The 14,622-nt window shown below is 43.5% G+C and overlaps 1 protein-coding gene across 1 annotated transcript; it reads left to right on the top strand.

The window, feature by feature from the left end:
- The first annotated feature begins 1,380 nt into the window (after positions 1–1,380).
- AGA (aspartylglucosaminidase) lies at positions 1,381–12,568 on the top strand. The gene is made up of 9 exons (XM_019434256.2): positions 1,381–1,577; positions 3,378–3,531; positions 4,301–4,413; positions 5,708–5,820; positions 7,254–7,368; positions 8,316–8,391; positions 9,235–9,342; positions 10,061–10,194; positions 11,914–12,568. The coding sequence occupies exons 1-9, from the start codon at positions 1,451–1,453 to the stop codon at positions 12,012–12,014; spliced, it is 1,041 nt and encodes a 346-aa protein (XP_019289801.1). The 5' UTR covers positions 1,381–1,450; the 3' UTR covers positions 12,015–12,568.
- Positions 12,569–14,622: the final 2,054 nt, after the last annotated feature.

Raw genomic sequence — 14,622 nt, 5'->3', positions numbered from 1 at the left:
ACTTTTTTAGGTGTGGCGCCTGGGTGGCTCAGTAGGTAAAGCATCTGACTCTCGGTCTTGGCTCAGGTCACCATCTCATGGTTCGGTTCCTGGGTGTGCACCCTGCTTTGGGCTCTGTGCTGAGCCCCTTCCTCTCTCTCAGCCCCTCCCCCGCTCATGCTTGCAAGTGCCTGCAAGCCTTCTCTTTCTCACAAAATAAAAAACTGAAAAAAAAAAAAAAAAACTTTTTAAGGCCTTGTCCCCTAAGCTAAAATGAAGCTACGTACCCAAAGGGAAAGAAAAAACATTCTGATGCCCTTGTAGAAGGATTTACTAAAACATTGCAAAGACACACAGCTCTAAAGCTAGAAGACAGGAATGCTTTGATTTCCATCTCAACCGAAAATATTCTCCCTGATATAAACATGCAAAGTGGCCGTAATAGATTTGAATGCGTGGGTCAGCCAAGTGACATCATTCGGGATGCAACCCAAGTCTTTGAGGAATTAAATACAGCTGTACCTGTCTTACAAATTAAGTCTTGACAAGAAATGCGGCTCCAGAAACAATTCAGAGGCCGCCTATCCCTTTTATCAATCCCCCAAGCCTCCCCTATTAAAAAGATGTAAGTAAAACTTTACCAATGAACTTTTCAACAATATATTTTATAGCGTAAAATAGCTTGAAAACTTAAAAAGCGTGAAAACTTAAAAATAGTTTTCAAAATCTTTACTATTTTCAGTTTCTCTTTTAACAATGGCAAGTCTCCATTCCACCTTTATTCAAACATGCATTTAGCACTTAAAGGTGTCAGGCACAAGGTGGAAGACACTAGAAACGGGAGCCCTTCTTGCCCTGAACCCCGGGGAGGGTGCACTTCGGTGAACCCTCGTGTCTCCACTTCTTCCGGCTCAGCGACTTATCACGACAGCACATCCTGCAAAGAGCTGTGGTTCTCAGCAAGCGTGATTCACCCCTAGGCCATAGCCTCCGCAGATCTCTGAGGCCAGGGATCCTGGAGTACATTTTGAACTTGGAAATTTGTCGACTTCAGCTTTTAATGTAAATAATAAGGTTAAAGCCAATGAAAATGTTCCCAGGGTCACGCAACCGCGGGCTGCGTAAATTTCATACTGATTTCTCAACACAGGACTCAGTCTGCCTTTACCAACGGGGACGGCAATCATTCGGTCAACTCGAAGAAAACACAAACCCCGGAGCACCTGAAGGGTCCCCGAGCACCGAGCCACAGCGCCCCCAGGCCAGGAACCTCCGGGGGTGCCGCGGCGTGGGCGGCTTCGGCGGTCCCGCGGCGGCCAATCTCGCGAGACCAGAGGGAGCCCTGACGACGCCCCCCAGGGAGCCGCCGAGCCCGGCGGCGGGAGGTGGGGCGCGGCCGATCACGAGTTCCGCGAGCGCGGCCCCGCGGGCTCAGCGGCCGCCCCGGCCTCTGTCCGCCGGGCGCGCGGCCATGGCGCGGAAGTGGAGCCTTCCTCTGCTCCTAGTGCCGCTCCTGCTCGTTCCAGGCCTCGCGCGCAGCTCCAGCCCTCTGCCCCTGGTCCTCAACACTTGGCCCTTTAGGAACGCGACCGAAGCAGGTGCGCGGCGGCGGCCGGGGGCGGGGGCTGCGGCCGGCGGGCTGACCCCTGGGCGGGGACCGGAGCCTCACCGCTGCGCCTCTTGCACTGGACCCTTACGGAGTCCTCCCTGCCGCGGCCGCTTTTTACGTCCTCACTTCGCATTCCGCCTCTGTTCAGCCCCGCGCCCCCATGCTTTCCACCCTGCTGCTGCCTGACCCGCAGCAGTTAGGGCCTTTCTGCTGGGACTCCTCCACGGGCGCCTACGCGGTCTTGCCTGACATCCATACTGCTGTCACGGGGAGGGGGGGCTGTCTCTTGTCTACTGTTCTACTTCACCTTTCTAGCCCCTCGGATCTCCCCAATACCATGAGCTCAAGTGCAGCTTTGCAAACGGCTATTAATTTCCCATACAGACCCTTTTTACATTTACTTTGTTGTTCTGTGCTGACGTTCTGTATTTGCCACCTGCCATAGAGTTTCAATCCTGGTTGGCCATTAAAATCATCTGTGGAACTTCCCGTGCCTGAGCCCTGCCTCCTGAGATTTTGATTTAACTGCTGGCAACAAGACATTTGTTCTGTTTCCTTTAAAGCTTTCTAAGTGATTTTGATTTGCAGCTAAGATGGAGAACCACTAAGCTATCACCTCTTTCGCGATTTATTGCTCTTAATGCCCAGTCTGCGTGAGGTGCCTATCTACTGTGCTTTCATTCAATCCTGTCCATGCCATGAACTTGTCATTTATTCATTGGATTGCATATGTTTGCCTCATTCATTCCAAGACCTACTACCCCAAGAGTAATTTCCGACTCCTTCCCCCCCTCCCCCCGTCTGAGGCTGCTGGTACAACTCACTGGGGCAGAAGTGGCTCCGGAGCTTGGCGGACATAAGTTTGGGTGTTAGAGGCAGTGCATCTGATTCAGAAAAGGCGGAAACAGGCTGTGAGAAAGAAATTCCCGGCCTTGAAGCCATGATGAGAGAAAAAGTGCAGTGGCCAGCGCAGGGGACATATAAAGGTTCTATGTAGTGAAAGGGGGAACTTCTTGAAAGACACTTTCAATTCTGTAGGTCCAGGGGTTAATACTTAAAAATGACCCATAGTAGCGCCTTCCCTTCAAAGAGTTCTGTTTTTATTAGTAAGACATTGACCACCAAAGATCTCCCCCACCCCTTGCCAAGGTTCCGGGCTCCAGAGAACAAAGCAGTGCCCAAATGGCTTTTGAATCCTGTTCCAGTTGTGTGACCTTGAACAAGTTCCTTAACCTGTCTGGGTCTGTTTGCTCCGACTTAAAATGAGGAGACTAATTGTACTGTACTTACCTGAAAAGCTATTGTGCAGATTAAATGGATTAAACGCTGTGAAGCCCACATTGTAATTATTTGCTGTTAGGAAGTGGTTATTGAGACTTGCCATGATTGATGTTACCTTAATAAAAGTCCTCGTTGTGTATATTTTTAATAATCTAATGATACAGAAGAAATTTATAAGCCCGTGGTTTAATGAACTTTCAATTTAACTGCCTTTTAGTGGCTTCAATTATAAAATTGAAGGAGAGAAGACATTTCTTACACAGCATAGAAATATTAGTAGGTAAAAAACAAAAAACCCTCACTTTACATCAATAGTGTTTAAATTCTTCACAGTAAATAGTTGCATTATACAATTTGTATCACTCATTTAATAAAGTAAAATTCTGTTTAAGGGTAAACATGAAAATATTTTTTTAGATGAGTGCTCAAAACATTTCTGGTTTGTTGCATTTGGCATTGGAAAAAAAAATCAATATATAAACCAGCACTCCTGGGATTTGATTAACAGCGTGGAGGACGTTAGCATCTGGAGGCTCTCCCTTGGATGCAGTTGAGCAGGGCTGTGCTGTGTGTGAGAGGGAACAGTGTGACGGTACCGTGGGCTTTGGAGGGAGTCCTGATGAACTTGGAGAGACCACACTGGATGCCATGATCATGGACGGGTAAGAAATCTTCACCCCATGTTGAGTCACACTGATCAGTCTTCTACGGATCTACTTGCTTTTATTGAGAGCAAGACGGACGAATATGTAAGTTTCATCAGGTCAGAACCCCTAGCTTATGGTACCCAGCCTTTCCAAACACAAGTTAAGAGAAAGTCATTAGAATAATAGAAATTTCACATGGATGCAGTAGTCTCCGTAGAACACATAGAATCCCACACTACAGAAATACGTCTCTGAGGTGGTAAACAATCACTTAACTGACTTCTATGTACGGTGTGGTTTGCATGACCTGAAGCCTTAAAACTCTTTAGAAGCCATGTTTAAAAATCGGGGGTGGGGGGCGCACCTGAGCGGCTCAGTCAGTTGAGTGTCTCACTTTGGCTGAGGTCATAATCTCGCAGTTTGTGAGGTCAAGCCCCACATGGGGCTTGGGGCTGTCAGTGCAGATCCCCCTTTGGATCCTCTGTCCCCCTCGCTCTCTGCCCCTCCCCCGCTTCCACTATCTCAAAAGTAACAACAACAAAAAAGCTACGAGGAACTTTGAATTGTGGTGCTGTTGGAGTATGCTGTAGGTTGATTTGCTATTTGTTCCTTAATTTATCTGATCATGGGAATTTGTATGCACTTCATGGATGTGGTATCATCTTTACGTTAAGACAGTGGAGTTTATCGTACAAAGCTATTGCTTGGAGTAAATCAATGTAGTTTTTATCTGTGAACCTGAGAAAGTACCTTAATAAATCTTACTGTGCTTCTTTTCTTGCAGCACTACAATGAACGTAGGAGCAGTGGGAGGTCTCAGACGAATTAAAAACGCTATTGGTGTGGCACGGAAAGTTCTGGAACATACAGCACACACGCTTTTAGTGGGAGAGTCAGGTATATTTTAGCTACACTGGAACTTTATCTAGTCCTTTGTCTATATTCCTCACTGTGAAAATATAAAATAGTAGATAAAAGCCAACGCAAGGTCAAATTCTAGCTGTTTTGCTTAACATCTATTTACCATCAGATAAGTTACTTCTAAATTCACGCTTTTTTCATCTGTAAAATAGGGTTTTAAAAATGAGTTCATTATCTATGGGGAGATAATTGCTGGATGGAAATATGAGTCAACATCATTTCTCCTCCTGAACTAGTTGCACAGAGCGCAGAGCATTCTTAACATCAAAAGATGAGCACCAGCGTATTTTTGTCCCTTGCTTGAACGTCTTCCACGTTATATGCCAAAAATCATACCATGATCTATAATCAAATATACTTTAAAAAATTTTTTTAAACATTTTTTTAAGTTTATTTTTTTTATTTTGATGAGATATAGAGAGCAAGTAGGGGAGGGGTAGAGAGAAAGGGAGACAGAATCCAAAGAAGGTTCCACGCTGTCAGCACAGAGCCCCATGTGGGGCTCAAACTCATGCACTGTGAGATCATGACTTGAGCTGAAATCAAGAGTCAGATGCTTAACCAACTGAGCCACCCAGGCACCCCCAAAATACTTTTTTAATATATTTTTTTAATGTTTATTTTTGAGGGGGGGAGGGAGGGGCAGAGAGAGAGGGAGACACAGAATCCAAAGCAGGCTCCAGCCCTGAGCTGTCAGCACAGAGCTGGACATGGGGCTCGAACTCATGGACTGTGAGATCATAACCTGAGCCAAAGTCGGATGCTTAACTGACTGAACCACCCAGGTGCCCCCCAAAATACGGTTTTTAATGTTGTATTAGCTAATAACTCCAGTAGGTGTCCTTCAATTGTGCCGAAATCCAGAATTAAAAACTGCCTGACAAACAAAAAGGTCTGTTTGTTACTCATGCATAGAATCCAGTTGGCCCCTTGTGTGGGGTCTCAACACTGGGTATGGCGCCCTAGTTAGAACAGGAAGATTCTGTGTCGGTGAGCGGGGTGCTTTCCCTTTTGTGATGTACAGGAAGGGGGATTGTGAAGGGGGTGGAACAGAGAACTGTCACCATACGCACCCCAGGGTGTCAAGAAGATCAGTTGAAACTGCCTTAACACCGTTCCCATCTAAATATTGCTCTGAAAGTCTTTGTGCGACCCAGGATGGTATACCCCACTTAAGAGACCGCTAACCGAGAACACTCCACGTACATGTGTTTTCTTTAGAAAACCGTGCTTAACTAATGTACATTTTCCTTCTCTTTCTAATCTCCAGCCACCAAGTTTGCTGAGAGTATGGGCTTTATCAGTGAGGATTTATCTACCAATACTTCCCGAGCCCTTCATTCAGATTGGCTTGCTGGGAATTGCCAGCCAAATTACTGGAGGGTATGTAGACATAATTCTTACAAGCAGATCATTAGAAAATACTCAGTGACATCCTGTCTGTCCTCTGTTGCCTAAGGTGCTGGTTATCACCCTGGCTGCACTTTAGAAACAGTGACTGAAGGTGACTCTCTGGGCATGGATGTTCATGAACGTTCCTTAGCTGCTTCTCATGCACATCTCTGGTGGAAAACTCCTGGTTCCTCGCAGTAGCTTTCAAACTGACGGATGTGCCGCAGGAAGAGGGGGCGTCCTCAGTCAGACCTGCTCTGCTTGTATTTCCTTGTGACAGAAGGTTCCAAGTCTAAAAAAAATCACAGTTTGGAAATCATTCATCTAGAATATGTCTTACATTTTGTCTCTGTGGAGTATACCCCTTATCTTACCCTTATTTGACTGGATCTATACTATTTGGTGTCTAGTGTGTTACTGCTGGGATAATTTATCCTTAAACCACTGGGACTTTGAGCATAAATCAGGTTTTCTTTGCCATCCAGAACCCTTCTGTGGCCTGCCTTGGTCTCATCTGTTTCTTCCTCCAAATCCTAATTACGTTTGAGTAACTAAGGAGTCTCTGGGCTTAGTTAGCATCTAAAAGCGGCAAATGGATAAAACCAGGTCAGGGGAGGCACTAAGTGTGCTAATGAGTAAGACATAGGTAGTAGGTTTCTTGATCAAATACTAATCCACATATACAACCTAAATTAATGGATTTGGATTATTTTCTTGTGTCTTTGTGATCCACAGAGGAATCAACAAGTACAACTTAGAATATGTTCACACAAACCTAGCTTTGAAATAAAGAAGGGTTTTGGTTTTTTTTTAATTTAAAGTTAATTTATTTATTTGAGAGAGAGAAAGAGAGAGAGAATCCTAAGCAAGCTCCACACTATCAGCATGGAGCTGGATGCAGGGCTTGATCTCACGACCAGGAGATCGTGACCTAAGCTGGAATCAAGAGTCAGATGCTTAACCGTCTGAGCTGCCAGGAGCCCCAGAAATAAAGAAGTTTTTTAAAATAGATTTCCCTTTAAATCTCAGAATTCTTCACTGGCCAGGGAACAAATTCTGAAATTTAAAGGTAGGGCTGTGTACCTGATTCCTTTGAGGATTAAGATCTAACAAAAAAAAAATCTTCATTTGTATCTGCCACTGTGCTGAGAACTTTAGCCATAGAAGGAGAAAAATCAGGGATCGTTTCCAGACATAGATGTCTATTATTCTACGTTATGTAATTCTGAGATAAGACTAGGTATTCAATAGAATTATATCTATCTGTTCACATAAGACTCAGCTAATCTTTGGTTTTTAATTCATAGCTTTCTGTTACCAGACACCCTTTTGGTTTCTTGCTCATGTTTAGTCATTGTATGGAACTGCTTGCCAATTTCTAAAATGAACTTTCCTAAAAAATAAAACTTAAATCTTGTTTGCAGAATGTTGTGCCAGATCCTTCAAAATACTGTGGACCTTACAAACCACCTAGTATCTTAAAGCAAGATGGTCCTACCTATAAAGAAACAGGAGATAATTACAGTCATGATACAATTGGTAATTTGCCTTTTATATAACTTTTAGGGTTAAAGTTCAGCCTTTTTTTTTTTTTAGTTTTACTTTAGAGAGAGAGACCATGTGAGCCGGGGAGGAGGCAGAGGGATAGAGATAAAGAATTTTAAGCAGGCCCCACACTCAGCTCAGAGCCCAATGCAGGTCTCAATTCCACGACCCTGGGCTCATGACCTGAGCTGAAATCAAGAGTTGGAGGCTTAACTGACTGAGCCCCTAAGGTGCCCCAAAGTTTGGCCATTTTTAATTGCCTTCCTGTAGTTCTTAACTTCTTTATCCCTATTTACAGTGCCAGATGGTGATTTTAACTGTTTTAACTGCTAAATAAGCATGCACACACATTCTTTTCATCACATCTATTTACATTTTGGTAAATTACTTTATACAGGGCTCCTAACATCTAGTGATTATCCACTTGTAGATTTTTAAATCTTTATTTGATATTTAGTTGGGTTTTTTGTAGTTTTTATTTATTCATTTACTTAAGTAATCTCTTTACCCAACATGGGGCTCGAAATCAGGACCTTTGGATCAAGAGTCACATGTTCTTCTGACTGAGCCAGTCAGGTGCCCCTATTTGATGTGTAGTTAGTTCTTTAATAATTTTATGTTGTTTGCCATATCTGAGCTATAATGTTGAAAATTTCCCTTATTCTATATCAGTGATTTTTTTTTTGGAATTACCTTTGAAAGGTAACTGAGTAACTTGAAGAGTAAGGATATGGAAAGTCTGCCAAATGATGCTGACACTGGGTTCTGAAACAGTACAAATGACACAGCCAGTATAAGTTTCAGTATTCCTGAGCTTCCTATTTTCTTCTACCTGAAATTAATGAATGAGGATATTTATATTACCAACAGCTCAATTATTTCTTTATACTTGAGGTAAACCTCAGAGTTGATACAATGATTTTTTTTTTTTTAACTTCTAGGCATGGTTGTAGTCCATAAGATGGGGCGTACTGCTGCTGGTACATCTACAAATGGTATAAAATTCAAAATACATGGGTTAGTGTTTCGAAAAGAACAGATCTCGCAAATATGTATTGAGTGTAAACCAATATGTGCAAGGTGCTAACGGGAGATGCAAAACATAAAGCACAACCCTACCCTCACAGCTGAGATAAGTAAATGTGAACGAAAATAAATTAGTACGTGCTAAGTGCCACAGGAGTGGGCGTCACAGTTAGTGCTAGGAGCTCAGGGATGGGAGTGGTGCCTGAGTAAGCAGGGCAGGCAGTTGGGGAGACCAGCAGAGAGATCCTGGGGGCTGAGCCTGAGCCTCAGGAGGGGAAGGGAGCTTGAGTAGTACACGCTGGAGTTCAGGGCTCCCCCTGGAGGGGAGAGAAATAGCATGAATGTCGGGTACCTGGGAGGAGGACCCGAGCCCGATTTCAGAGAGTCCTGAGTCACTTTAAAGATTTCTGGATTTTGTTTTAAAATAGCAGAAAAACACTGAAGGTTTATTACAAGGAAAAACCTTGGTAAAATTTTGGCACGTCAGATAGAAAGCAGGAGTAGATTATAGACGAGGAAAACCACTTTGAACCTATTGAGATAATCCAGAAATCTGATGATAAAGGATAGTAATAATTGAACAGTCACTGTAAATCTGTGCCATCCTGCTATATAACCAACTGGTATCCAATTCTTACATAATTAGGTTTATGGAAACCTTAGCTGAAAAACTAATGAAAATCTTTGATCTGTGTGTTCTGATGAAGAATTTACTTAAAACGATCCTAAGTGGCGAATTAGAAACAGCCCCTATTGTGGAAACCTCTCATAAAACAGTGTGTGCATGCACGCTCGGTCTCCTGTCCTAAATCACTGTGCTGTGCCCTCACACAGTCGAGTCGGAGATTCACCGATACCTGGAGCTGGTGCCTATGCCGATGATACCGCAGGAGCAGCCGCGGCCACTGGGGATGGGGACATCCTGATGCGCTTTCTACCAAGGTGTGAGTCCTCACATCTCTGACCCTTGGAGATCCTTAGGGGAGATGTTGTCTGTCAAGACAGAAAGTAATGGTTTGTGCCACGCAGTCTGATTTTGTGGGTACCAGCCCTGCTTAGAAATCCTACCTCCACACTCTCCACCTATCATTTTTGATGATAATTTAAATTAAGTAATCATTGTCCTCTGAAATAGAATATTTCTTGCTTTACTTCACAGATGAGAACACTTATGATGCATTTAAATAATTTATGCAAGGCCACTGAGTAAAGGAAGGGTGATAATTGGCGATAAAAGCGGGGAAGTCAGTCACGGTGTGCAATTAATTACTGAAAGATGATCATTACGACTGGATGTTTTGCACATGCCCAGTATTTCCCCCACTGATTGTAGCCCCATTTCCTGTTTAAATAGAACCTCTCTCTTTTTTTTTTTTTTTTTTTTTATCACTTCTGGCTATTGTTACTGGGTAGCAGTTACTCAGCCAGAGCCAAAGATAATAGTCCTCATCTGAAATTGAGGGACAGATTAGCTGAAAAGACAGACATGGGGTCAAGGTTTACTTCCTTTCGTGTTGATGCTTTCACAGGTGCTACCAACTTCTCTTTATGTATTTCATCACACATGTGACAGCTCGGATGGTTTTAGGTGTCTTAACTTCACGCTAACACCCTTGGACTTTGTTCTGTGATGCTTAAGTTTCGCCTCTGTTTAAACCAGCTACCAGGCTGTAGAGTATATGAGAGGAGGAGAAGATCCGACCGTAGCTTGCCGGAAAGTGATTTCAAGAATTCAGAAGTATTTTCCAAACTTCTTTGGGGCTGTGATATGTGCCAACGTGACCGGAAGTTATGGTAAGTTTTATGTGGAATTCGTATTTGTGTGAACTTGTAAATGTTGTTGCAAACATACGCTAAAAAATACTCTGGTGGATTTTTGCTGCAATACAATGGAAACAGGGACCGTATCGGGCAGGCACCAGGTAAATGTTAATTGTTGATCCGTCAAGACCCCCAGAGTCCTTAAATATACCTAAACCGCCCCCCCCTTTGGTTGACTGCTAGTGGTTATGACCTACTCTTTGGCTCTTAATTCTTATCTTTGACATTGGTCCTACATCAGGTTTAGCTTCAGCTCCAGTACATGCTGAGATGGGCTAACTCTAGTCAGATGCTTTTATTAATTCGAGGTCGATAGGGACAAATTATCTTCCCTGCTTCTTTTCCATTCATTATATTAATGTCTCAGTCATTCAGACCTTCTTGGGGCTCCAAGGTACAAAATGTATTACTAATTAGTAAACCAAAGAAGTTGGCAGAATTATTTTTGCACGGCATTTGAGGCATGTCCTTTGCTTCATTTACTTTCTATATGAGCCTATCACCGTTTCAAAGTGTTTCAAGATCAACCACTGCTGCTTCTCATTAGTGCATTTTCAGATGGGGAAGAGATACAGCTTACTGATCAATATAACTTATTAGGTTAGACTGCTTATTATTGTTCTTTGATCTTTTCCTTCCCACAGTTCTGTATTTGAAAAACTTGTTTGAGGAATTCCTTATTCTTTTTTAAGTACTGAGATACCAAAGTCAATAGACGTTATGGGCGGGCGGGGGAGAAGGCTTTACATTTAAAGTAAGTCGGTTTGATTGATTCGGTGTTAAGAAAGAAACCGTAGAAGGCTCAGAGTTGGATTTAACAAGATGTAAAAATGACAATTATATAATGGGAGATGAATTTAAAATTGACTCGTTCCTTACATTATTGGCATTAGAAGAGGCCCCTGCAAGGTGTTTGCGGAAGGGGGGGGGGGGGGTGTGACGGGGAAGAAGCCCCCTATTGCCATAGGGGTGTGTGGCTGGTAGGGCAGCAGGGAACCGCGTCAGTGAGGCTAACTGGATTAGACACAGAGTGTCTTAACAAAGAGCTCGTCTGGCTTTGCGTGGGAGTAGAAAAGTAGGAAAGAACAGGGAGAAAGGGGAGGGGAGGATTAGGAATGGATCATGGTCACGTCCTAGTGGCTAGGGAAATAAAATGTGAAGCCCTTGCCTAAAAAAATTATTTTTTGGGGCGCCTGGGTGGCTCAGTCGGTTAAGCCTCCGACTTCAGCTCAGGTCACGATCTCATGGTCCGTGAGTTCGAGCCCCGCGTCGGGCTCTGGGCTGATGGCTCAGAGCCTGGAGCCTGCTTCCGATTCTGTGTCTCCCTCTCTCTCTGACCCCCCCCCCCCCGTTCATGCTCTGTCTCTCTCTGTCTCAAAAATAAATAAACGTTAAAAAAAAAATTAAAAAAAAAAAATTATTTTTTGCCAAGAAAAGGATATGAAAACAAAGTAGTGGTAGCAATGACCGCGTGCGTGCCTAGAGTCCCAGATCAGCCTGTATTCTGAGGTTCAAAGAGATGGCTTTCTCTCACGGACCGCCAGCTAGTCCGTGCACAAAGCATGCTTCTGCGTGGCTCTGTTCGCGTTGGGTTCACGACCGCCAGCAGCAAGGCGAGGAAGCTACGCGTGTATTGACCGTACTCACGTGCGTTCTGTTTACCCGGATAACTTTCTCTCTTCTTGGCCCCAGGTGCCGCTTGCGGTAAACTTGCAACATTTACTCAGTTTAGTTTCATGGTTTATAATTCTCTAAAAAATCAGCCGAGTGAAGAAAAAGTAGACTGCATCTAATCCTTCTCGTCTGTCAACATCTCTGTTTAAAGAAGAAACAAAGGCTGAAGAGGTCACGCACCGTCCTCCTCTCACGTGCCTCGTGTATCCTACCTTCTGTGTGTAAGAGAAGCACAAAAATAAACGTGCGCTGAATTAGCACTTGCGGTTTCTACATCGGAAACGTTTTTGATGATCTTTTTATCTAAGCTTTGTATATGCCCTGAACATGAATGTGTGTGTGTGTGTGTATTTTCTGTATGTTTAAATTTTAAGTGATACTTGGATCTCTGCTAGTGTTTCAAGACATTGCAACTTTGGGGATTAATTTCCATAGTGACATATTGAGGCCAAAAGGACTAATGGGTGTTTGGACACTTACAGTAATTAGCATACCCAAGTTTTTAGACTCTAAGAACAACCTAACAATGAATCACAGCATGATTAGTCCGGATTCACTTTCATTACCTTACAGTGATGGGTCTCTTATCACTGATTATCAGTTTTACATAATGCTCCCTACTGACTGGAAGAGGAAACAATGCTGTTAATAATAAAGTTGATTTTTGCATGTATTCGAAAATGTTGGGCAGTCTTCTGATGAGCAATTGTGTTAATTTTTTTTCTTTTTCTTTTCCTTTCCCCCCTCTGATGGAGTTCTTGGCGTGAGAAGTTTTTTCTCCAGAAAAATCTCTGATCTTTTAGCTACTGATATCTAGTATGATAATTTGTTCTGAAAATGTTTTCTGGCACTTGATTGATACTATGGTGTTACGAATCTCATGTGTAGAGGTTGGTGATGGCACTTAGAAACAGGCAATGGAGCGGCTGGGGATCTCAGTTAAGCATCTGACTTCGGCTCAGGTCACGATCTTGCGGTTCATGAGTTTGAGCCCCACGTCGGGCTCTCTGCTGACAGCTCAGAGCCTGGAGCCTGCTTCGGATTCAGTGTCTCCCTCTCTTCCTACCCCTCCCCTGCTTGGTCTCTCTCTCTCTCTCTCTCTCAAAAATAAACAACAACAAAAGAAATAGGCACTACAATGGCGTCTAGCTTGGTATTGTTTTCGTCAGCATTCAGTCAACTATCTGGCAACGAGAGGTGCACGCGTGCCTTTCTAGCATCATCTTTTCCTTCAAAATCATCTTTTACATCGGGAGTCATTCTTAAACCTGTATGTACAATATTCTTCTCAAAGCGTAGTATATCTGCTCTGATCTTTTTCTGCACTCATCGTAATATGCAGTGTTCTTTATAACTTACTTAGGGCTAGAAACCTATAGTTTTCAGAATGCTTTCAGGTCACTTGTTCTCAGACCTGGCCTGTATAATTGCCTGGAGAACCTCTTCACAAACACCTCAGCTCGAGCTGTGAGAACCTGACTAACGGCATCTTGAACCAATCTGCCTTGAGGACCTGTGTGTGACCCGAAGACTTCTGGAACACAGCCCCAGCCCCCCCCCCCAACACACACAAACACACACACACACATTTTTTTTGGTATAGTCACACCTTAAAGTACATCCTTGGGGCAAAACATCCTTGATCTGCTCTGGAGATGGGACCACGATGCTTAAACATTTCCTTCTGGGTGATTCCCCCAGCCACTAGGGCTGTAAAAAGCAGTTTTACAGGAGGTGAGGTTGTGAACCTCTGCTTATCTTGCAGCTTCCCAAGATACGCGTCTGTCCCTAAGTCTCCTCAATAAACCATTTCTTGTCAAGCTGGACTTGGCAGCCTTTTTCTTCGGTCTTATGGCGGCTTTGGCCTTTGGAGGTCATTCTGCAAATACCTCCTTTTCATGGGACACTAGCCCATCAAATCAGAGTCTTTACAAATCAAAGTCGGAAATCTGGAATTAGCAGCGACTAATGGGAACTTGTAAACTAAGAGAGAAATAATCCTACAGCTTTACACTCACAGACCAGAAGAGAAAATCTTAACTTCTGACGGTTCTCATGAGGTATGTGGATTTGTGTAAACCTGACATTGAGCCTTGGAACAGGGAAAGGATACCAGATTCAAACTTGCAGAATGTTTATGTTAAGGTGGGGCCCCCGTTTTGTGTGGTGGCTATCTGTTCACACTTTAGGCACCCAGGTGCTACCAGCAGAAAAATGGGAAGTCTTTATGACCTATCATTCCCCAGCAAATTAGGAGTTTAGCTGATAAAAGCAACCCACTTATGTCTTTAAAAAGTATTTTTTCGGGGCACCTGGGTGGCTCAGTTGGTTGAGCTTCTGACTTGGGCTCAGATCATGATCTCATGGTTTGTGAGTTCAAGCCCCATGTCAGGCTCTGCACAGAGCCCGCCTCGGATCCTCTGTCTCCCTCTCTCTCTGCACCTGGCACCATTCTCTCTCTCTTTGTCTCAGAGATAAATATTTAAAAAATATATATTTACTCTCACTTTTCTTCTTCCTGATGGAAATAATTTCCCTGTATATCTCATGTAGAAAGACAGAAATGGAATTAGCTTTGGAAACACTATTTTTAGGTTCCAGATTTGAATACCGTATTATTTCAATGCTGCAGATGTGTTTTCTTTTGAAAAGCTAGAAATGCTTTGTTGTCCCTGGTGATGTGCACAGAGGGAGCTCACCTCTTTGACGATGAGCTTCTGGTTAGCA

Source organism: Panthera pardus, unplaced genomic scaffold, assembly GCF_024362965.1.
Source record: "Panthera pardus isolate Hobbes unplaced genomic scaffold, ASM2436296v1 HiC_scaffold_13, whole genome shotgun sequence".
In the NCBI taxonomy this organism is placed as follows: domain Eukaryota; kingdom Metazoa; phylum Chordata; class Mammalia; order Carnivora; family Felidae; genus Panthera; species Panthera pardus.
This window is presented reverse-complemented; position numbering and strand designations above follow the sequence as displayed.

Excerpts from the sequence above, each read along its gene's own strand:
- AGA (XM_019434256.2), top strand. The coding sequence starts at position 1,451 with ATGGCGCGGAAGTGGAGCCTTCCTCTGCTCCTAGTGCCGCTCCTGCTC. Across the intron at positions 4,414-5,707 it reads GCTTTTAGTGGGAGAGTCAG|CCACCAAGTTTGCTGAGAGT; the intron begins GTATATTTTAGC and ends TCTAATCTCCAG. Across the intron at positions 7,369-8,315 it reads TTACAGTCATGATACAATTG|GCATGGTTGTAGTCCATAAG; the intron begins GTAATTTGCCTT and ends TTTAACTTCTAG.